Genomic DNA, 22,036 nt, shown 5'->3' with positions numbered 1-22,036 from the left:
TTTTCTTATTTCCTTAAATTAGATCATTAGGATATAATCTTGAGAAAAGACTCCCCAAATTGTGTATAAATCTCATTGTTAAAAAAAGATGAAAGGTGGAGGATCATCGAGCTAATACAATAAATTATACAGAAACGCTTTAAGTTGAAGAAGATGAATATACCACTTTTTTCAGGTTTTAAGAGTAATATATACAAAGACCAACAACATGAGACTTACAGACACTTCATTACTAGTTACTTCATGTATGAACTTAATATTCACACTTAATTCACAGGGTGCTACTTGACCTAACTTTTTACAAAACTCATCTCTTCACACCGTCGATTTACAAGACTGCAAGTTAGAAGTAATCAAAAGATCACCACTTTCGAAAAGTAACTAGCAGCTGATTGTTAGTAAGATCAAAATTCTACGGATAAAAACATTTATATATTCAACTTATCTCTTGTAACCATATGTTTGTACGGTAATGGAGTCACTGCATCGTGCTGTTCTATGAGCTTGACTCCTACCTGTGAATAAATAAGCAATCAATGAAATGAAGAGAGGTCAAGCACTGATAAGCAGAGACACGAGTGAAAACAAGGTGTAACAAAGATGGTTGCCTTACTGTTAATAGTAGATGTACACGCGCCAGCAGGGTATATTCCAGCAACTCCAAACTCACCTGTGTTTCTATCATACGGAATACCATACACAGTATGAGAGGCACCAAAATTATACTCAGGCCAGCTCATTGAAGGCGGAGTTTGATATTGCCAAATAGGACATCCATAGGGAAACACATGGGCAGGTTGTCTAGATAGAAGGTTAGGATAATTGGGACTTGACATATGATGAGCAACCGCCCTAGGACGCTTTTCTTCTTTAGGTGGAACTTTGAAGTTTGCAGGGCGTTTCTTCTCAGATTGAGTGTCCGAGGCCTTCCTTTCCAAGTTGGAACAACTCTTTAATGTGACCAAATGTGCATTGCTCTTTCTTTCTTTCCTCTTCTCTAATTGTTTGATGCGAAATTCAAGGGATATGGGTGAATAGCTGGACTCAAGCTTGAAGTCACATATACATTTAACTACTGCTTTCAGGCCAGTCAGTTCCATATTGGCAGCATCATCCTGCAAGAGTGTTAATAAAATCAATGAAAGAAAACCTCGGACAAAATCAAAATGTGAACTAAAAATTGCAGTGAGTGTCTCGATATGTGTTAGCAGCAGCGAGCAGCGTTCACATGCTGATGCCGGCTCATATGCTGTGTCCAGGAGGAGAGAATGTGAGTGGTTGTTGAATGTTGATGGCAATGGCTACCGGCGAGTTACTATGAAGTTTCGCATACACAACTATGAGAGATAGTACAGCAGTGGTGGCTGAGGTCCACTTTCCCTCCCTTAGATTTTGTAACTAAACATGATTGTAGGGAGTTCTATTCCTTTCCTTCACTTTATCCAAACGATAAAATACAATTCCCTTTCTTGTTTCCTTCCCCTTTCCCTTTCCCTTTCCCTTTCTCTTTCCCTTTCCCTTCTGTGAACCAACGACCCCTTAGTATGTAACTTGAATTAGCCTTCTTCACTCATAAGTCATAACTTCAAGCAACCTATGTAAACTATACCCAAAATTTAGCAGAGAACGTGATTATAGCTCATGCTGACAGTAACAACTTCATATGATGATGTCAATTGTCTAGTTACTCAAGTATGATGCCATCCTGGAAAAATGAACACTTATATGATAGCAAATGAAAATATTCTTTTCCACAAACATGTCTTGGGTTTCAAAAGAAAAACTACATCTAAGTAAAAAAATTTGATTAATATTATTACCAATAGTATATTGATGATAATATTAGCAAAAAAAGTGTTTTTTGAAACCAAGACAGCTTCCAATGGTGATTGTTGAAGACTGTCAATGTAGATAGACAAAGCATAAATCATTACAGAACATCTCGAAAATCTAATGTTGGTCAAACAGTTCTTACAGCAGTCATAGGATTATATAGAGCATAGTTCAAGGCACAGATAAGTAGAACCTTGAATACACAAATGTTAGATCTTTACTTATACTAAAGAAGGAAGGTATGAAAGGGCCAAATTTCTAGAAAAGAATACCTTAGCTGTTGTGCTGCCTTTCCTGAGTATCTCCTCTACTCTCTTCAGGATGTTTATCATATGTTCTCTCAGTAGAGGAACAGGTGGGAATGCATCTTCCATCTTAAGTGCGCATATGTACCGAACTGCTAGCAGCTGTTTGTCGCTCATTATAAGAGATCGGATAAGATCTGTTGGATGATTAAAACAATTTCATCTCCGGTCAGATAACCAAAGAGAAAATCCTAATGAGATGGGCCAAGACATGTTCAAAAGATAATTGATATTTTGATTATGAGTATCCTAACAATACTTGATCCCAAATGAACAACAAACATAAGTCATTTTAGGCTAGAGCACAACAAAAGGGATGACAGCTCATATTCAAAACACTAAGACATCAGGGAGAATAACATGGAGAGCCAATAATTGCTACTTTTACTTCGGCTACATTTTAGTTAGTTACAGTCTAACTTCTACTTGGATGAACTAGCACCCATGCTATAGAAGATAGCACGATGCAAAAGCGAGAAAAAACATGAACCTATATATTTCTTCATACATGTGAACAGTGTTACCCTTAAAATTCATTAAAGCAGATTCTATAGATAAATATCCAGAGTTGAACTTGGCACATATTTCCACATACATAATGTGGGAGAACATTTTATCACTATCCCTCAAAGGCTCAAGCCCAAGCAAATTTGATTAATCCACAAGACTGGATTTACAATTTAAATTATTATGGTGAAAGTATTCCGGTAGATAATCGACGTGGCCAACCTATCCACACAGTTCAAAGTAATATCATGAAAAATGACTCTTAAGCCTTAAACTGAGATCCAATTTCAATGCATCTTTATTTGCCAGGAAAACAAACACCCTAAACGGACTGTGATTTGAGCCTTGAACCTCACCATATCAAAGTATCCAACTCCCCAATGCCCCTTATTGAAAAAGGAAAGATAAATCTACTTTCGATCTGTCTTTGAAGAGATTGAGCAAAGCTTATTTTATATATAGGCTGTAGCAGCCTTTTCAGCAATGCAATGATGTTTAAGTTTTTTGAGAGAATTTTGTTAAGGGCCCTCAGCTTCCCAGAAAGCAGGAGAGTAAAACCATACTAAGCCAGGTCAAATTCCATCCCAAAAACAATTGGCAATGTGGGGAACAACATTCTAGACCTGTAAGTTGGTTACTTCCTCTCCTCTTATCCAATGTGAGACAAGTCAAATATGTATGCATATATATACATACACATATATTATATATATGTATGCACCAATGTCTGAAAGGGGTGCAGATGCTCAAGTTGTCATGATCCAAGTGCTTAGGCTATAGGATAGGACCCCTATTGCCTCAGTGCGCCTTGAGCCTTTCCAAGTTCCAAACACTGTTTGCCACAATCTCAAAGTGTTATTTGGTTGCTCAAAAATTAAGGAACAACAACCAAATATTATTTTCCCTTTGAAATTTCTTGACAATGTACATAGTAGGCATTGAGGCAATCATGATGTCAGTGGTGAGTTGGTGACTATAATGTGTACTCGTGTAGTATCTCTACGACTGTACCACATGCAGACGTGTGGCTAGTCTCTACCTTTTTCTTTTTTCTTTTTTCATACTATTTTGTTCAAGTCTTTGGGAAAAGGGCAGGTGACTAACAAGGAGACTTATCCTTGGGTAAAGTAAACTCAATGTAACCCACAAAAAAAGAGGTTAAATTCAGCTATTCAGAGAAAAAAGAGTTTCAGTACCTGGGATCTTCCTTGTCAGTCCCAATGCATGGCATAAGTACGGATTTTTCTCGGGCTGATAAATCTCACTCTCATCAAAGAAGGTTATAAAAAGTGAAAGAAGTTCATCTGCATCATAGGACTCTGCTAACTTGTACGAGGCTAGATATTGCAAAAAGCCTAAATTCTCCCGAGGAGTGTTGCCCTGCTTCAACAAAAATCTCCAAATGTCAGCAAATCTCGTGGCTTCATCTTTCACATGAGAGGATATATCAGCCTTTAATTTCATTAACAGTACTAACAAAAACATGCAGGTAGATGTAAAATCCCCAACTGAAACTTCTTCCAACTTCAACTCATAAAAACTTTGAATCACATCTAGAACAAGCTTTGCTGGATCTGATGCTAACCAAAGAGATTCCAACATCATATCTTCCGTCGTATCGAACTCCTTTACATGCTGAATTAGATATGATCTTACACCTATAGTGTCCATATTTCCACACAGAGATTGTATGTCACTGGACTGGCTGATGGAAGATGAAACAACAGCACTTGCAACTAGAGAAGTCTCTGGCAGAGGCTCCCTAGATTCAACTTGTGACCAAGTGAAACTCCCTAATGAAGAAGACATGAAACAACAATAAACTTTGGGAAGCATTTGAAATTAACGAAAATTCACAGAGCAAATAGGCAAGAAAAACATTCAAAAGACAATGTGGAAAAAAACTAAAATATTTCTGAAATTTGTAAATACGAAGTATATGCCAATTACTGCATGCATATCATAGTAGATACAAAGTATATGCCAATTTAATATTTCCGAAATTTGTGAAAGCTTAAAAGATAAAATCAAGAGAACCATCAATCACTCATTTTAACAATGAAGCCACTAGACCAACTAAGAATATAGTGAGGAGGACCTATCATCTTCCTCCAGAGTCCAAATTCAGTAGTTATCTTGAAGTAGTGATAACACTGATATCTTCAGCAGAGCATTTACATTAGATGCTTTATGCAGCTATATACGCATAAGCTGATCAAAAACCATCTCATATTGGGTGCCATAGCATATTAAGATAAAGCTAAAATAGAACAAAGAAGCTCACTATTCATCATTTTTGAGATGCCAAGCCTGAGGCATAACTGTGGTGCCACTCTATGCTGATCAACTGTCTTATAGAGTCTCTGAAGTTCTTTCTTCTCGAAATCAGACCACAAGTCATAAGTAACCAAGAACAACAAAAAACCCAGTACCAAAATATCACTCTCCCCTTCAACCCTCATCTTATCTCTCCACTCGTTGGCTACCTTAGCAGCCTCTTTTCTCACAGCTTCACTAATAGAGGGTTTTATGTTCATCACCAGCTCCAACAGTAGCACACAACTTTTCCTAATAGCACTTACTTCATATGCCAAACTATCACATTTGTTGCTTGAATGGGGCAGGAAAAACCCATCAACAGCTGCTAATACTAACTTTGCTGGGTCTTTCGACAGCTTAAGTGCATTACTGATTCCTTCCATCATTGACTCATGCTCATTAACCCTCTCATTTAGGAACAATTGCAAGGCTTTTCCATTCATATCTATGCAAAGCTGAATAATCTGAGCCTCACTCCCGTTATCATGATCCACCAAGTTGTTGGATGTACCTTTTCCCTGCACCATCGCTTTGAACTCCAGGATCTCGCCACTCTCTTCTGAACACGCAGAAGTGAAACTCCCATCAATTTGTTTATCTTCAGTTTCCTGAGCTTGGCAACGCTCATGGCTTTGCTGTTCTCTCAAATCCAATACTCGCTGGCGCCTTTTTATCTGCTTCTCTTTCACCTCCAATGCTTCGAAACGATCAATGATTTCTTTCTTCTTTAGCTCCATCTCTCTGTGATTCTCATCTATTTGCCTCACTTTCAATTTAAAAGCCTGAAGACCCTCATTCAATTGCCTCTCTTTCAGTTCAACCGCCTCAGAACTCTCATTAATCTGTTTCTCCTTCAACTCCAAACATTGGCAACGCTCATCAATCTGCTTCTCTTTCAACTTCAAAGCCTGACACTGTTCATCAATTTGTTTCTCTTTGGATTTCTGAGTTTGACAATGCTCTTGAATTTTCTGCTCTCTCAAATCTAATGCTCTGATACGCTCACCCATCTGCTTCTCTTTCGCATCCACCCCTTGGAAACACTCCTTCAATTGGTTCTCCTTCAGCTCCATCATTTTACAACACTCCTCTATTTCCTTGGCTTTATTTTCTAGAGCTTCAAGAGCTGCATTCAATTGTTTCTCTCTGAATATTGCTGCTTGATGATGTTTAAGTTCAATTCCTTGACAACAATCCTCGAGTTGCTTCAGTTTCATCTCAAGAGCTTCAACACTGTCATCCATATGCTTCTCTCCCAATTCCATTATTTTCAGAGATTCATCAACATTTAACTCTTTCAACTTTAGCCTTCTGCAGTCCTCATTTAATTGCTTCTTACTCAACTCAAGAGCTGCAATACTTTCACTCACTTCCTTTTCTTTTAATTCTACAGCTTGAAACCGCTCATCCAGTTCCCTCTCTATCAACTCAAGACCTTTATGACTCTCATATTTCTGCTTCTCTTTCAAGTCAAGAGCTTGAAGACCTTCGCTCATTTCCCTTTCTTTCAACTCTACTGCTCGGAAACGTCCATCAACTTCCTTCTCTATCATTTCCAACCCTTTTCGACTTTCAGTGATTAGTTTTTCTTGCATCTCTAACTGTCGAAACCTGTAATTTATTTCCTCTTCTTTCTGTTGTACTACTAAGCTATGTTCATCAACTTCCTTCTTTATCAAATCCAGCTCTTTAAAACTCTCACTAATTTCCTTTTCTTTCAATTGTGCCATATGATAACATTCATCAATATCCCTCTCTCTCAACTCTAGCTTTTCACGGCCCTCATTGATTTGTTTTTCTTTCAATTCCAATGCTTGAAGCCCCTCACTCATTTCTTTTTCTTTCGATTTTACTGTCCGGAAACATTCATCTAGTTCCTTCTGTGTCAACTCCAATGCTCGGAGTCCATCCCTCAATTCCTTCTCTTTCAATTCTACTACTACACACCTGTGATCAACTTCTTTCTTCATCAACTCCAACCTTTCACAACTCTTAATCACTTCCTTCTCTTTCAATTCCAACACCTTACGTTCCTCGAACATTTGCTCTGTTTTCACCTCCAATGCTGCACATTGCTCATTCAACCTCTTCTCATTCAACACTATGGCCCGACGACTCTCGATCAATTTCTCCTTCTTCAATCTCAGAGTTTCCCTACAAACCAAGAAACCCTCATTCACTTCCTTCTCCTTCAACCTCAACTCCTCGCCGCGCTCCTTAATCTGTTTTTCTCTCAAATTAAGCTCTTCTTCACGCTCCTCCATTTCCTTTTCCCTAAATTCAAACCCTATCTTCGACTTACAATGATCATCCAACTCTTTCTCTCTCATCTTCTCCTCTAACACTCTGTTACGCTCAACAATTTCATTTTCTCTCTCCTCCAACACTCTGTAACGCTCCTTCACTTCCTCCTCCAACATCTTACGACTCTCTCTAACCTGAATCTTCTCCAATTTTATCTCTTCGTGAATCTCTCTTACAATTTTCTCTCTCAACTCAACCTCCTTCAACCTCTCACTCGCTGATTTCTCCCTTACTTCCAGATTTTTTCGCCTCGAATCAACCTCAACCTGCAAATTCTCAACTCTCTTAACAAAATTACTACATTCTCTCTCTTTTGACTCCAGCTCCCTGGCACGACTAGCAATTGAAGCTTCCGCCATGGAAAAGGAGCTCTGCAAGCTCCTCCATTGATCGGTAAGAGAGAGAATAGAAGATGCATTTGACTGAAAATTCTCAACTGTTTCATCGAATTTGTTGATCACTATCCTGGCAAATTTCATGTCAGTTGAATTTGAAGTTGCTTGCTCCTCCATTGATGAAAAATATAAGGAATTACGCGAAATATGGAAGTATGAAAACCTAGGAGAGAGAATGAATGAACAAAAATGGCATGGTGAAGAAGGGAGGAAACATGCAAATTTTTATGGAAAATTGGAAATGGTTAAGCGCTGAGTAGTAATACTGTACACTGACACGGTACTTGTCTTTGTGGGGAAGAAAGACAAGGCGCACTGAAAAATAAATTTGGCAGTTTCCTTTCTGATACTTAATGAAATGGTTTAGGTGGCGTTTGGTTCAAAAAGTGGTATTAGTCTGGAATGAGGAATTAAACAAAAGTGGTATGGGGTTGAAACTTGATACTTGATTTCTAGTGTTTGGTTCTATTTGGGAATGATACGTTTTTCTTTTAATTTGAAACCTACATATATGGGTATGAGCCATACCCACCTCCTCCCGTGGGTTTAAGGTATGGGTTGTGAAATAAGTTTTTTAAAAACAAACACAAGGTATGGGTTTTATTCATTCTAAACCCATACCTCATACTTTATTTTGTTGAACCAAACACCCCCTTAAACGTTTTCATTTTTATCGACGCTTTTGGAATTGAACTAAATTGAATTTGTCTAAAGGAAATTGAATTGAAAACTTGTTTGGTTAACCTTCAAATACATGGGAAATTAGAATTTCTATGAAGTAAGTATATGTGTTGTTGTTTGCTTGGCAAAAACATGCGAAGAGAACTTCCTAGGAAGTTCTATTTCCTGTAAAATGGAGGAAATAACTTACCTAGACCCCTTTAGGTAAGTGAAAATTCCCATGGAAAATTCTCCTAAGAAGTTCTATTTCCTACAAAATAGAGGAAATAACCTACCTAGGCCCCCTTAGGTAAGTGAAAATTCCCATGGGAAATTCTATTTCCCATGTTCAACCAAACAAAAAAATGTACTTCCTAGAAAATGACGAAATGACATTTCATGGGCAATGCAAATTCAAGGGAAGCTCTACTTCCCAACTTCAACCAAACGACCAGTGAATTTATCCAAATTGAATTGAATCGAAATGAAATAAACAACTGAATTGAACTAAAATGAATGAAAATTGTGAGAAACTAATTGAACTGAATTGAAATAAACTAAACTGAGTTGAACTATAAATAAGTCTGAGCTGAATTGAATTGAATTTTTATTAATTTAATAAAAAACAGAGTCTTAGATGTGTTTGGTTTGGAGGAAACTATTTTCTAGGAAAATTATTTGGATGATTCTAAGATGGTCTTTTTTGAAAAAAAGATCATAGAAGCAAATGAATGTGAGCAGCACATTCTTGCTTGTGGATCGGACCCTTCATATCTTTTCCCTTTTCTTTTAATTGTCAAAACTAAGGGTATGTTTATCGCGGTCTGGGAATCCGATCTGAAACAAAGACTTGTCAAAGTCTTGATGAGTCTGATGCGATAATGTGAAACAAAGTTGGAGTGAGTCTTGGTCAGAGTTTTGGTTTCCAAAACTCTGACAAAGACTCACTTTGTCTTTGATGCCATGTCCCACCAACAAAAAGCAACGACACAATTCATAATATTTTTACAAATTTTACAATTTAACGGCACAATTTCTTCCAACCGCTTGGAATCAACAACACAATTTGTATAATTTATTGTATGATAATTTGTAATAATTCCTATAAATAACTTTTTGTGTACAACTATTTTTTCACATTCTCCTATATTCTCTCATTTCAATTTCTCCTTTCTCTCTATCCTCTAAAAAAATTCATTTATTATTCTATTTTCAATGGATCCAAATTAGAATTTTGATTTAAACTCCTTGGGTTTGTTTCAAAATAGTCCTCAATTTCAGACATTTTTAGCTCAACAAAATCAATACCAAATTTCCCAAAATTAAAATTTTTCTAATCCCAATCCCACTAGTATGAGTAATGCACAAGTGCAAAGTTGTACCCAATTTCTCCAAACTCCAAATAACCAATATACTTCTACTAGTAAAAATATTGAGCAATCTCCTTTTACTCCCCTTAGTATTGGGTCCGATTCTGACAACGCATTTGTAGATAATGCGGGTGTCGAAGAGGCTGAGAATATTGATGTTACCAATTTCGACAACCGAGCACAATGCCACCAACTGCAGCATGATTTAGTGGAACACATATGGTCGCATTTTGGAGGAGACACTAATTAATTTTCGTGTGTAATTTTTTATTTTGTGTGGCTGCACTTCTTTTATATTTTAGCAATTATATATGCAACTAATTATTGTTTATGAATGCCTTTAAATTATGTAATTATGTCAAATGTACTCAATTTGGGTCCCATAATTTATATAAGATTAAGGTAACCTTAAAAATCTCAAAAAAAATAATTATATAAATAAAATACGTTTTACACTTTTCTTTTTCACCCGTCTCAAAATACTTTTTACACTTCTATTTTTAGATGTATAAACTAGTTATTAGGCATGGACTATGTCCAGGGTAAGAAAAAATTTCATTTATTAATATAATACTTTATGATAATAATAATAATAATAATAAATACTATCTCCGTTTCTTTTTAATTGTTACACTTTGCTTTTCATTAGAACCAAGGTAAAAGGTGAAAAATAGGAGAGAGGGGATAAAAATTCTGAAAAGTAGAAAGAGACAAGTACAAAAGAACAATAAAAAATTATGGAGGAGAAAGAAAAAGGTGAAAAGTAGGATAGAGGGGGGGTAATGTTGGGATTAAAGGTTAGGTTGGGATTAAAGGTTGGGGATCACAAGGGGACCAATAGTGGGTAACAATAATTGCAAACTTACCTTATGTAGAAAAAGTAAGAGTGTAACAATTAAAAAGAAGCGGTCTAAAAAGGAAACCGTAACAATTAAAAAGAAACGGAGGTAGTACAACTTAGGCCTTGTTTGGTTGACAAAACAAATCATGGGAAGTGCAAATTCCTAGGAAGTAGATATATATGAAGTTGTTTGGTTGGCAAAATCATGGGAATTTGCACTTCCTAGGAAGTTCTACTTCCCACACAATGGGGGAAGTTGCTTACCTAGTTCCCCCTAGGTAAGTGCCACTTCCCATGGGAATTCCATCTTCCCATAGCCTACCAAACAATTTTGTTTACTTCCTAGGAAGTTAAATTTCATGGGAAGTGAAAAATCAAGGGAAGATTAACTTCCCAAGTGCAACCAAACGATACCTTAGTCTAATGGTTAAAACTTTAGTATATGTACTTGAGGTCTCGGAATTAAACCCTATATTATGCAATTTCTAAATTAATATTTGAATTTTGATTAATTTATTTTAAACAAGATTTATGCACATGCATTAAAATTTTGTTTAATTGGATTACCTATAGAATCAATTAGGTGATTACCTATAGAATCAATTAGGTGATTACCTATAGAATCAATTAGGTGAATTCAGTATTCCTCATCCGTTTCAAAATACTTTTTACACTTTCCTTTATCACCCGTCTCTAAATACTTTTTACACTTCTATTTTTAGATGTAATCCAATATTATTTTAATTTTTCTACCTTTTAACTATTGACTCACACTCTCGCTCCTCCAAATAATATAATATCACTCCCACCTACTAACTTTAACCACTGGCCTCCCCTCCCTCCCTACCAAATAATATAATATTACTCTGACTAACTCCTACCACATCTACTTTTTCAATAAAATAACAACTGATGACCAAACAATTTATCATCTAAAACTACATGCCCTAATAAGTATTAAGATATTAATGATTAGATTTGCACGTCGACAACCCTGTCCAGAGAAATATTTCAAGTAATATGAAACCGACCATCCTTTAGGATAATTATGTCTAAATTATAATAAATTCTATCCAACCCATATCACAACTAACACCACACATGTAAAATTTTCGGTGTCTGCAATTTCTATTACCTCTCCTTTGAAATGTGAACCACACAAAGAAATCGTCCTTGATTGATTCCTTTCATAGGGTTGAACCAAAACCAGGGTTTAGCATCTCATACTCATTTTCTTTTTTAAATGGAAGACAACATACTTTTCTACATTATGTATCCATCGAGGCAAGTGAATTTCTATTGATGGAGAATTTCTACATTATGTATCCATCGAAGCCAGTGAATTTCTATTGATGGAGAATTTCCAAAGCAAAATCGAACTAAAGAACCAGTTTCCGCAAAGCAGTTTGTCACAGCCTTTGTACGCATAGCTTCTGCGGAAAACTAAAAACAGCTCAAGCTTCAAGGGGGCACCTCCAAGTCAAAGCATTAATTAACAAGGCATCTTTTATAATTTCCATACTGCACACAACCATAAGGAACTAATACAAAGTAGCTCACTTGCGTCACCAGAATCCTTCCCTCGAAGCACCGACTGGAAACTTCATTTTAAACCTTTATCCGAACCACAAATGAACCTGTTCAGGATGCAAAATACAAATGACACTCAGGTTGTGCAGCGCAAAAATGAAAACGACAAACTGGAACATAAAACTATCGCACAGCTGAAATAAGGGTACGCAAAGCACATACTACATTGAACCTGCATCTCAAATTTGACAAATTAAAAGAAATATGCAGTTATGCACACCCTAAAAAAGTAAACCATAAGTCGTAACGCGTAAACAATAAGACCCGCGAATACAGCACTTAAACCGATATTAGAAGGAAACCGGTGAACAATTTTGAAAATCTGAGACAACTTCGAACTGCAAGTGTTTCCACATCATAGTTCGAAAATACAGTTTCAGCCACGATGGCGGTAACAATCACTGTGATGCGGGAATGGGGATGATGCGGTTGTCGTGCCGCTGAAAATCAGCTTAAACCATGAAATATCCTAAAACCCGCCTCAAATGCGATTTTTTTACACCTTTACGATGCGGGTAATATCGGATCGGTAGATTTGAAAACCTTTACGACACGCGTGACACGATACGATGTGGCCTTGTTCTGACACCATGTTCCACATGGCTGAATGTTTCAAATGACCAAAAGATCAGATTTATCTACATTCTATAAAGACACTGGAAGAACTACAAGCCTAAATTTAGTTCCAATCAAAGGCATATTTCAAATGCAGTATATACGGGTAGGAGGATCATGATAGCACTGACAAATAGCAACCAAAATCATAGATCTCTCCACGATTACGGATAGTTCCTCTTGAATACAATTTCAAAGATCAAAAATTATATTCTGGATGCTGAGATCAAAATCCAATATCCCTAAAAGAATCAAAGGTCTGAGGTGGACTTTCAACAACCTAAAGACCCTCAACCATCTCAAATTTCATAAGATATGACCATTAGCTTTGCAATATGTCAGAATCTGACAATTTTTTTTTTTAAAGTTAGTAAGATGAATGACCCTACTGAACTGGCACCACGCACAAATATAGCCAGCCCTCCTTGGAAAGAGGGGGATGGTAAGGGAAACCTCACCCCTAAGAGCCCCTAGTGGAATTTGATCCCATGACCAAAATCATGAGGCCAAATTTTACCACTAGGCGAAGCCTTGATTGCTAGAATCTGACTAGTTGCATACTTGCATATATAGGAAAAGCATAAAGTTATGGAATACTTCCTTTGTTTCTTTTACTTGCAACATAGCTAGTTACACACTTTTTAAGAAAGAGGAGAGAGACTTTTCTAAAGGACATCTAGCCCCCTCTACTTGTCAACTCTAATTCACCATCAAAGATTAATCAACTAATTTCCCACTACCACCAACCTTCCCTCCTGCTTCCCCTGTAAGTATCACCACCACCAACATAGATCACCGTCTTCCCACCACTGGCCACCACACCGCCACCAGCCCAACCGCACTACCACCGTCACCACCAACCCAACCACATCATCACTGCCTCTGCCGCCAATACAACAACACCACCACTACCTCCACCAGCCCAGATTGTCTCAACTAACACTAAAACCGCACTCGACCAGAACAACCACCACCACTACTCGACCACAACCACAATCACCACCAGCACATTAAATTTTTCAACAACATCTAAACATCCAAAAAGAAAAGAGAAAGAGAGAAACTTTTTTTCCAGTAAATCTTGGAGAGGAGGGAGAGAGAGATTTATTAGAATCAACCAATTCGACGATTCATAGAGCTATGGTCGAATTCGACCATTAAAGTTCCAGATGTGGAGCTTTAATGGTTGAATTCAGCCATGAAAGCTTACCATAGTGGTTCTGGTTAAGTGCCAGAATAAAGGGGGATGCCGCCGGAAAGTAAGAGAGGGAATGCCGCCGGAAAAAAAGAGGGAGTATGTCGCCAGAAAAAAGGAGGGGGAATGCCGCCATGAAAAAAGGAGGGGAAGTGGTGGGGGTGTTGCCAGGGGTGGTGGTGATGGCGGTGGCTGGGGTTGGGACTTGGAAGGGTTTGAGGGAGGTGAGGAGAGAGGGTGGCAGGGAACTAAGGAGAGGGGTGGGATATTGGTCTATGGATGATTAACTGCAATGCTATATTTGAGCTAAGGGTAATTGGGTCATTTAGTTGTAGAATAGTTTCCATTGGTCATTTAGTTGTAGAATAGTTTCCATTTTGAGCTTGGTTGCACTTGCAAGTATTGTGACATTTCCCAAAAAGGAATACGTTGCAAGTAAAAAGAAACGGAGGAAATATGTAACAACTCAAAGACATTACTCTGCTCAAAATACTAAGTGTGGACTTGTATATCATATATACAAAATGCAGAAACTCTACATCCAACCTACAGGATTATTAATGACAACAAGCCATTTAAAGCAGCTTAAATGTCAGAAAGTCACATGATGCACTCAAATCAAGAAAAACTGAAAACAGCGAGAAGTTCTCTCTTTAATGGCTTTATACAAATAAAAAAACAGACAAGATAAGAAATCAAACTCATGAAGTGAGCACTCACATGCAGGAAGGTTAGAGATATCTGCTGAAACAGCACAAGGTATTCCCAAGTTTGTAAGCGCTCCCCTTATGATTCCACACGGAAAATAGAGATGCATGCTAGCTGCCTGTGCAGCTTTGTTTTCCACTGGCTCAGAAGCATCTTGAGTTACACCAGTAGTATCAGATGATGGATCAACAGAAATATGTGCTAGCCAACGGAATCGATTATCTTGCAGCACAAAAGTACCCTAAGAAATCAAAATACAAATAAGCTTCTGTGACAAGAGATCTTCAAGTAGACTGATATCAAAATGCTCAGTAGAAAAGAACAGCAAAAACTCACTCTATGATTTGTCTTCAGGTTGTCTATCTGTTTCTTGAAAATTTCAGACCAGAAATCCTTACAGATGAACTTGATTGCCTCAAGATGGTCACCAAACCGTGGTCTCTCCATGGTATACCTGACAAAACCAATTCAAGTAACAAGCTGAAACATCCAACTGCTGGTAACTAGATGCACAATGCAAACAAGTATCTGAATAGAAAAGAAAGTTAAGCACCAGCAACATAGCCCGAAAGGTCAATCGTATTCCTAATTCGCATCCCACTACAGGGTTGCTTCATTCAGAAAAACATAAATAAGGGAATCAAAATCAATCAAGGAAACAAATGGAATGAATCTCAACCCATTCCTATATTACAGAAAAAAAATGTGTGGCTGATTAATTTATAGCCCCGATTGTTCTCTTTGCTCTCTCATCTTTCTCAACCACAACATGAATTTTCCCCTCACTATCTCTGCCATTGAGGTTAAGGCTAACAATTCTTCCTCTCATTCAAGCAATGCTATCATTTCAATAATGGTTAGGAATACTTCGGCTCCACCTAGCCAACATGAAAAGAACTTTAGAATTTCACTTGTTTGCTATATAAGATTCCTAGTGTGAAAATAAACTAAAAGTGGCAAACGTTTGAAAGTAGCAGTTATTATACTTCTTAGTACTTGCTTCAAATTAAGCTGAAAAATCTAATCCTAATTTTCTTTCACATTTCCCAGCAAAATTGTAGTCTCAGATAAACTGTAAAGTTATAATTTTAAAATATTACCATCAGAACAATTACATGGAAATTGTAAGACTTCCTTTTTATTGGAGGGGGGTGCAAAATTACTTGTAAAGTTGTAATGGACTTTAGGGAATCAGGGTCATGGTTTCTTCCAGTTTGGAATGGAATGAAATTCCAATTCACATGGAAATACTATTTGATGTAGTACATTATAAGAAGAGCAATTTTACCAACAAGATAGGGATGTGAGTAAATACTACTTCAATTTGATAAGTTGTATCAGAAGTAATAATCCTGCCCAAACTGGTCAACAGGCATACATGATTCATGAGAATTTTCTGGGTGCAGCCCTAACCTACCACAATTGCAAATACATCATTTCTTTGGTTTTAATCATTCTGATCTCAGTATACAATGCAGAAACATGTGCAAACACTATTCTCCTCAGACCTGTAGAGAACTCAAATGCGCTCCCTAAGACTGTTTTGGCTTCTCTCTATTTTACCTCAGTTCATTTCCCTCTTCAACCAGGCAAGTTGGATGATATACATCACTAAGCGTTTGTTCTCTTCATCTTATTTTTGCTTAAGTTATCTTATCGTATTTTTATCTCATCATAAATTTACAGATAATGATAATAAACACTTTAATTAGAGTTAATAGTTTACCAGACTGGATCGCTTCCCAATATCCAATACCCATGACCCGATCTCGATGAGTTCGGATACCCGTATTCGGGTACACATTAGATCCAACAACAATAATATTAATTACTAACATAACCACATTATCATTGTTTAATTTACCAACAAAAATTTTACAAATTTTTTAACCCTTAAAAGTAATTATTAAAGGATGTTAGGGTATAGAAAAACATTTTAGCAAGAGAAAAGGAAAGAAAAAAAATCATTTTCTTTATTTATTGAATTTTTCTCATATTTTGTGAACTTGCTTATCTTTTGTGAACAATACTTGCGTTTTCTAAAAATAAGCAAAAGTAAGGTGAAGAGAACATGTGGTTAGCCTAAGTGTAATCACATTGCTTTTGGTAATATATGATTTCAATTGCCAAAAACAAAAGGTGAAGAGAACAAATTATATATGAAAAACCTCAATATGGACAAACATTCCATATAACAGGTTGATTACCAATATTTTATACTTCATGAGAAGAAAAACATCTTGAAAACTGCATAAACTCTTCAAGTACAGGCAGAGAAGTTCCTAACAAGTTCAGGGAAGGGAAAGTTGGCCATAATGCTCAAATTATTATCCTTACATAGCAATAGTAAGAATTAGTTACAAATACTGCTATGGTAAGCAATATGTTTCTAACAAACTATCTAATATTATATAAAGCTCCCGTGTAAAGGGTCTTACTCATTTGGCAACAGAGAGAATGGTGGCCATAACACAACTTACACCACTTCAAAAAATATGTAACTAGAGTTTGATATCTGCTTCTAAAGACTCATGGCTCCAGCATTTTCTTTCTATAAATAAATCACCGATACAATATAAACAACTCCTTCAGTGTGAAAAATTTCCGCCATATTCACAACACCACGGCCTAGCAAACTAATTCCTCAAAATTGAGATCTTTACTACCAAAATTCGAATATGATTCATCTAATCACAATACTCATAGTCTTATCCTTACATAGCAACAGTCAGAAGAAGCTGCAAATGCAACTATGATAAGCAACTTATTTCTAACGAACTACATACTCAAGCTCCTTGCATAAAGGATCTTACTCGTTTGGCAACAGAGAAAAATGGTGGCCATTTAAATGACAATGTAGCTAGAGTATGATCTCTGCTCCTAAAGACTCATGCTTCCACCATTTTCTTTCTAAGAATGATCGACGGAACAATTCAGACGACTCTTCCACTGAGAAATTTTCACCTCTTCAATTCCTCAAATTTCTGCCATTGTCTATTGTTAAGTCAAACAAAATTGATATATTTACTACCAGAATTCTCAAATGAGACCGTCTCACTAATTATCTTACAAGGTCACTTTTTGTCCTACAAAATAATTCCTCATATTTCCGCCATTTTCTCTTACGAAGTCAATAAAAAAATTTAGATCTTCACTACCAGAAATTCGCAAATAATTCATCAAATCACAACCACGAACAAAAATCCTTGAATTTCCCAAAACCAATCAGATCACATGACCACAACATTTTACAATTGACAATCGCAATAATCAAGATGCAATGATTACAATTGAAATTAGGGTTTGTAAGAAACAGAGAAGAATGGAAAATAGCGAATACCTCTCAGAGAGTTGGTGGCCGACTTGATAGCCAATAGATTCGATACGACGAGCGGCGAGCTCAGGCTTGTTGGCGTAGAAACGATCACAATAAGAAGAAACCATCTCTATCATTAAGCTATCCACACAACTCTCTGCTACTTCTCTCCCCATTTTCTCTCTCCTCTATGTTGCTTGCTTGTGCGCGCGCTGTCTCTCTCTCTACTCTGAGCTTGCTCTGTTTCCGACGTTTCAGATGCGGGTTGAGTTTAGACTTCAAATTTAAAGCCCCAAATTCCCAGAACAAATAAATTTACCCAGAAGGAGAAGGGATATCGGAGATGCAATAAAATGCTTTGGATTAGCCAGTGAGGAGGACTCTCAAGCGGGTCGATTGGGTAAGTTGTGGTTACTTAATTTTGGATTAGGGATTCGTATAAAGGCTAAGTTCTCTTAGGATCGAGTTTTTTTTATTTATTATTATTAAGAAAGATAATTGGTCCGAAGAACAACCACTATTAGGTTACTAGTCTGTACGACACACCGGTTCAGAGATTGAGTAAGACTAAACAACCCAAAATTAAATACCCAACATATTGTTGGGATGAGGATTTGAATCCTAGGCAATGTCCTGGAATTCGGGGTGGTAGTCCACTGAGGTACCACTTCTCCCTCTCTTAGAATCGAGTTGATGAACACTTGTTTATAACCCAAAGCTTTTGGATTCGGGTTGATCTATTGGATTAAGAAAATTTAAGACTTTTTTCCAATAATATGGTCTTGTTTTTTTCCCCCCACCCTATAGACCCATTACAACCATACATCCCCAATCACCCACCCCTCTTAAATTCCAAGCAATCACCCATCTCTCTTAAATTTCAAGTAAATATTTGAGATAAGAATTGAACTCTATCACTTAAGTCAACCCAATTTCTTGTAATATGGTCTTGTTGTTCTCATCAAAATGATATCTTGGACGAGAGTATTTATAGTACACCTGGGTATACCATTATTTTCTCCAAATGAGTAAAATGAGCGAATGAGCGAATGAGCAAATGAGCAAAATGAACAAATGAGCAAACATTTCTATTCATTTAGGAAAATGAGCAAACAATTTTATTACAAAATGAGCAAAATGAGCAAATGAGTAAATGAGCAAAATGAGCAAATGAGTAAATGAGCAAAATGCCCATACGAGCAAATTTGGTCTCAAATGAGCACATGAAGTTCTAATTTTATTACAAAAATACCCCTGGGTGTACCATGCTCATGGTACACCCGGGAGTACCATGAGTGAACTCATCTTGGACATAACCTAATTTTTCTTGGGTCATTTCCTCTAGGTAGAATTTCTTGAAATTTGATATATTTCCTAAAAATTATTTTAATACATGTTTCCAAAAGATTGTCAATTCACCCTCACTTTTCACACATGCCAACGCAAAACTTTTAGCAGTACTACTTTAGTTTTGTATTTGTAAAAAATTATTAAAAAAATAGATATTCATAATATACATATTAAGACAAATCTAACAAGATCACACATGAGTACATGACTATATTTTGGAAAAATCATAGTAAACTTGGGTGTACCAGCATGGTACACCCGACACTAGCACGATACACCCGACACTAATTTTTGCTCATTTCTCATTTGATACTCTCTAAATGTAAATTTATACTAATTTCTAATCACTTATGCGCATTCACCCAAATGAACAGATTTTCTCAAATGAGAAAGCACTTCTAGTCATTTGAAAAAATGAGGAATACCATTATACAAATTAAATGAGCAAACATTTTCACTCATTTTCTATGAGCAAAGTGTTTGCTCATATTGAAATTGCCATCTTGATTTCAAACGTGAAACTAAGTCCATCATTGATCAACTCCATATCTTCAATATATGTTTTTGCCACTAATGAAACCTACCTTTCTGAAATCATATTTTATAGTCCATCAATTTATTTGGCCACAATGAGAGAGAAACCACGAATGAGAGAGAATTTTGAAAGTGAGAAACAATGGAGGAGAGAGAAATTTTGAGTTAAAAGAAACAATGGAGTAAGAGAAACCTAAATCTAGTATTTTCCGCCCTGGAAATTTTTGGAAACTCTAGTTTTATTTTCAAATCTAATGTTAATTTCGCCATTAATTATATTCGAAGCTCCAATATTTTTTTTCATTCATTAGTTTTAATGAAGGTAGCAAATTTTGAGAAGAGAAATAAACAATGTCTGAGAAATTTTGGAGGTGAGAAACGATTGAACAGAGAGAATTTGAAGGTGAGGAGCAAAGGAGGAAAGAGAAACTTGGAGAAAAGAGAAACAATGAAGGGAAGATAAAATTTGGAGGTAAGAAAAACAATAAAGAAGAAGAGGAATAAAGAAGAGAGAGAATCAAGATGTAACAATCCGCTCCAAATAGCCGCTTAATTAGGACCTAATACCACTTACATAATTAAGCCACTAATTGAGGTTGATAGGGAAAACATCAACACCTTCCATGCTTAGAGAAAGATAGGAAATCTAATAGTATTTAAGCATAATACGAAAATATAAGTTGATGTGAGATAATTATTACAACATATTTTGAGTATCTAATTATAAATCAAAAATACATGATTATTAACTTGTTAAGATTACGGTATACAATAGATAATCTTAATAGCAGCAGAACTGAACACATTGTTTACAATTTCACATTCGCACACAAGTTCTATTGTCTACATTCTTTCTAGTCCTGCAAAATAGATGAATCTGCCCCTACCAAAATAGGTTCATGGAACAAACAAGTCAGCTTATGTTGGTATACAAGTTCCACCGATTCCAAAATAATAGGGTACCTGAAATTACTTAATTATTACTAAGTTGTACTCGAAATATAATACTTATACTTTTAGAGAATGCATTTATAACCCAGAATCATGTTAATACTTTCCTTTAAACTTCCATAGTAATACATTATAGATACCAGAGTCATATTCCAAAGATTTATCTCAATATTTTAAATATTATTCTCAATACATAACACAAATAGCATTTTTAATATTTATCACAAATCATAACATAATTCAGGGAAGAAACACGAATAGAGAGGCTATGTCATGTTTATAAATTTTTGACAGAGGTCTCCCCACTTTTCTTATACTTTGCTTGCAAAACTTTTAAGTCATAACCCTACACAAATGAGCAATACTCCATAATATATAATGAACAATCTCACTCCACAAATGTTGTTGATCACTGCTTACACTGGTACTTTCCCCATAAAACAAAACTTATAATTATACTTGATTCATATTGTTCAAATACTTATAATTATACTTAATTCATATTATTCAAATATTTATACTTAATTCTTAGAACTCAATTAACTCAAAATACTTATACTTAACTTCAAATATCAATTCATACATTTGAAATAGGTTTTGTCATGTCAGTTCCTCCTAACTACAAAATGGAATGATTCTCATTGAGGTTCGATCAAAACTTATCAACGGTTTTCAAAGGTTATATAATCGGTTTAGATGATGATCTCAAAAGAGGTACTCAACAAAGGTGAGAAACGACATGCAGACATTATTCAACTAGATTTTTAAATGCATAACATGATTGGGTTAAATTTAGGAGAACAAAACCAATCAACGGCTCAATATAGTCACGGTTTGGACGAGTATTTAGGCGAGCCAACAATGAAATATAACAAGGTTTACATGGATATATACCAATGCCATGGTTTAATAAGGCTTTAACGGCCCGTTTGGTAGTCGTTAATGAATTGTGGTAATAAGAATGAATTTTAAGTATAGGTTACAAGGGAAGCAACCTTAAAATCTCCATAAGGGAGGAAATTTCAACCCCCAAGTTTGTATTTTTTCTCTAAGGGGAAGCAATTTCACCCCTAATTTCATTACCACTCATTACCATCTAACAAGGTGGTATTGGATGGGAATGAAAATTCATGAAGAAAAATATACACTTACGACCCATTTGGTAGTTGGTCATAAATGGTAGTAATAGGAATGAATTTGTGTGTAAATTTGTGAAAAATATCATTGTTCATTCCCATGGTAA

The 22,036-nt window shown here is 36.2% G+C and overlaps 2 protein-coding genes across 3 annotated transcripts; both read right to left on the bottom strand.

Moving 5' to 3' along the window:
• Nucleotides 1–138: 138 nt before the first annotated feature.
• On the bottom strand, nucleotides 139–7,991 carry LOC104891018 (uncharacterized). 2 transcript variants are annotated; one of them, XM_010676652.4, is made up of 5 exons: nucleotides 4,930–7,990; nucleotides 3,842–4,438; nucleotides 2,106–2,275; nucleotides 614–1,115; nucleotides 139–515 (listed from the first exon to the last, which is right to left on the bottom strand). In XM_010676652.4, the coding sequence occupies exons 1-5, from the start codon at nucleotides 7,778–7,780 to the stop codon at nucleotides 442–444; spliced, it is 4,194 nt and encodes a 1,397-aa protein (XP_010674954.2). In that variant the 5' UTR covers nucleotides 7,781–7,990; the 3' UTR covers nucleotides 139–441. The 2 variants fall into 2 exon arrangements, with proteins under 2 accessions (XP_010674954.2, XP_048499221.1); XM_048643264.1 differs by lacking the exons at nucleotides 139–515; nucleotides 614–1,115 and adding an exon at nucleotides 1,126–1,705 and having other exon boundaries at nucleotides 4,930–7,991.
• Nucleotides 7,992–11,458: 3,467 nt separating this feature from the next.
• On the bottom strand, nucleotides 11,459–18,372 carry LOC104891017 (uncharacterized). Its single transcript, XM_010676651.4, has 4 exons — nucleotides 17,983–18,372; nucleotides 14,979–15,096; nucleotides 14,655–14,883; nucleotides 11,459–12,171 (listed from the first exon to the last, which is right to left on the bottom strand). The coding sequence occupies exons 1-4, from the start codon at nucleotides 18,132–18,134 to the stop codon at nucleotides 12,143–12,145; spliced, it is 528 nt and encodes a 175-aa protein (XP_010674953.1). The 5' UTR covers nucleotides 18,135–18,372; the 3' UTR covers nucleotides 11,459–12,142.
• Nucleotides 18,373–22,036: the final 3,664 nt, after the last annotated feature.

Source organism: Beta vulgaris, chromosome 4, assembly GCF_026745355.1.
Source record: "Beta vulgaris subsp. vulgaris cultivar EL10 chromosome 4, EL10.2, whole genome shotgun sequence".
Taxonomy (NCBI): Eukaryota; Viridiplantae; Streptophyta; class Magnoliopsida; order Caryophyllales; family Amaranthaceae; genus Beta; species Beta vulgaris.
This window is presented reverse-complemented; position numbering and strand designations above follow the sequence as displayed.

Excerpts from the sequence above, each read along its gene's own strand:
- LOC104891018 (XM_010676652.4), bottom strand. The coding sequence starts at position 7,780 with ATGGAGGAGCAAGCAACTTCAAATTCAACTGACATGAAATTTGCCAGG. Across the intron at positions 4,439-4,929 it reads CATCTCAAAAATGATGAATA|GGAGTTTCACTTGGTCACAA; the intron begins GTGAGCTTCTTT and ends CTTCTTCATTAG. Across the intron at positions 1,116-2,105 it reads AAGGCAGCACAACAGCTAAG|GATGATGCTGCCAATATGGA; the intron begins GTATTCTTTTCT and ends ACACTCTTGCAG.
- LOC104891017 (XM_010676651.4), bottom strand. The coding sequence starts at position 18,134 with ATGGGGAGAGAAGTAGCAGAGAGTTGTGTGGATAGCTTAATGATAGAG. Across the intron at positions 15,097-17,982 it reads GGCCACCAACTCTCTGAGAG|GTATACCATGGAGAGACCAC; the intron begins GTATTCGCTATT and ends TGGTTTTGTCAG. Across the intron at positions 14,884-14,978 it reads ACCTGAAGACAAATCATAGA|GGTACTTTTGTGCTGCAAGA; the intron begins GTGAGTTTTTGC and ends TTGATTTCTTAG.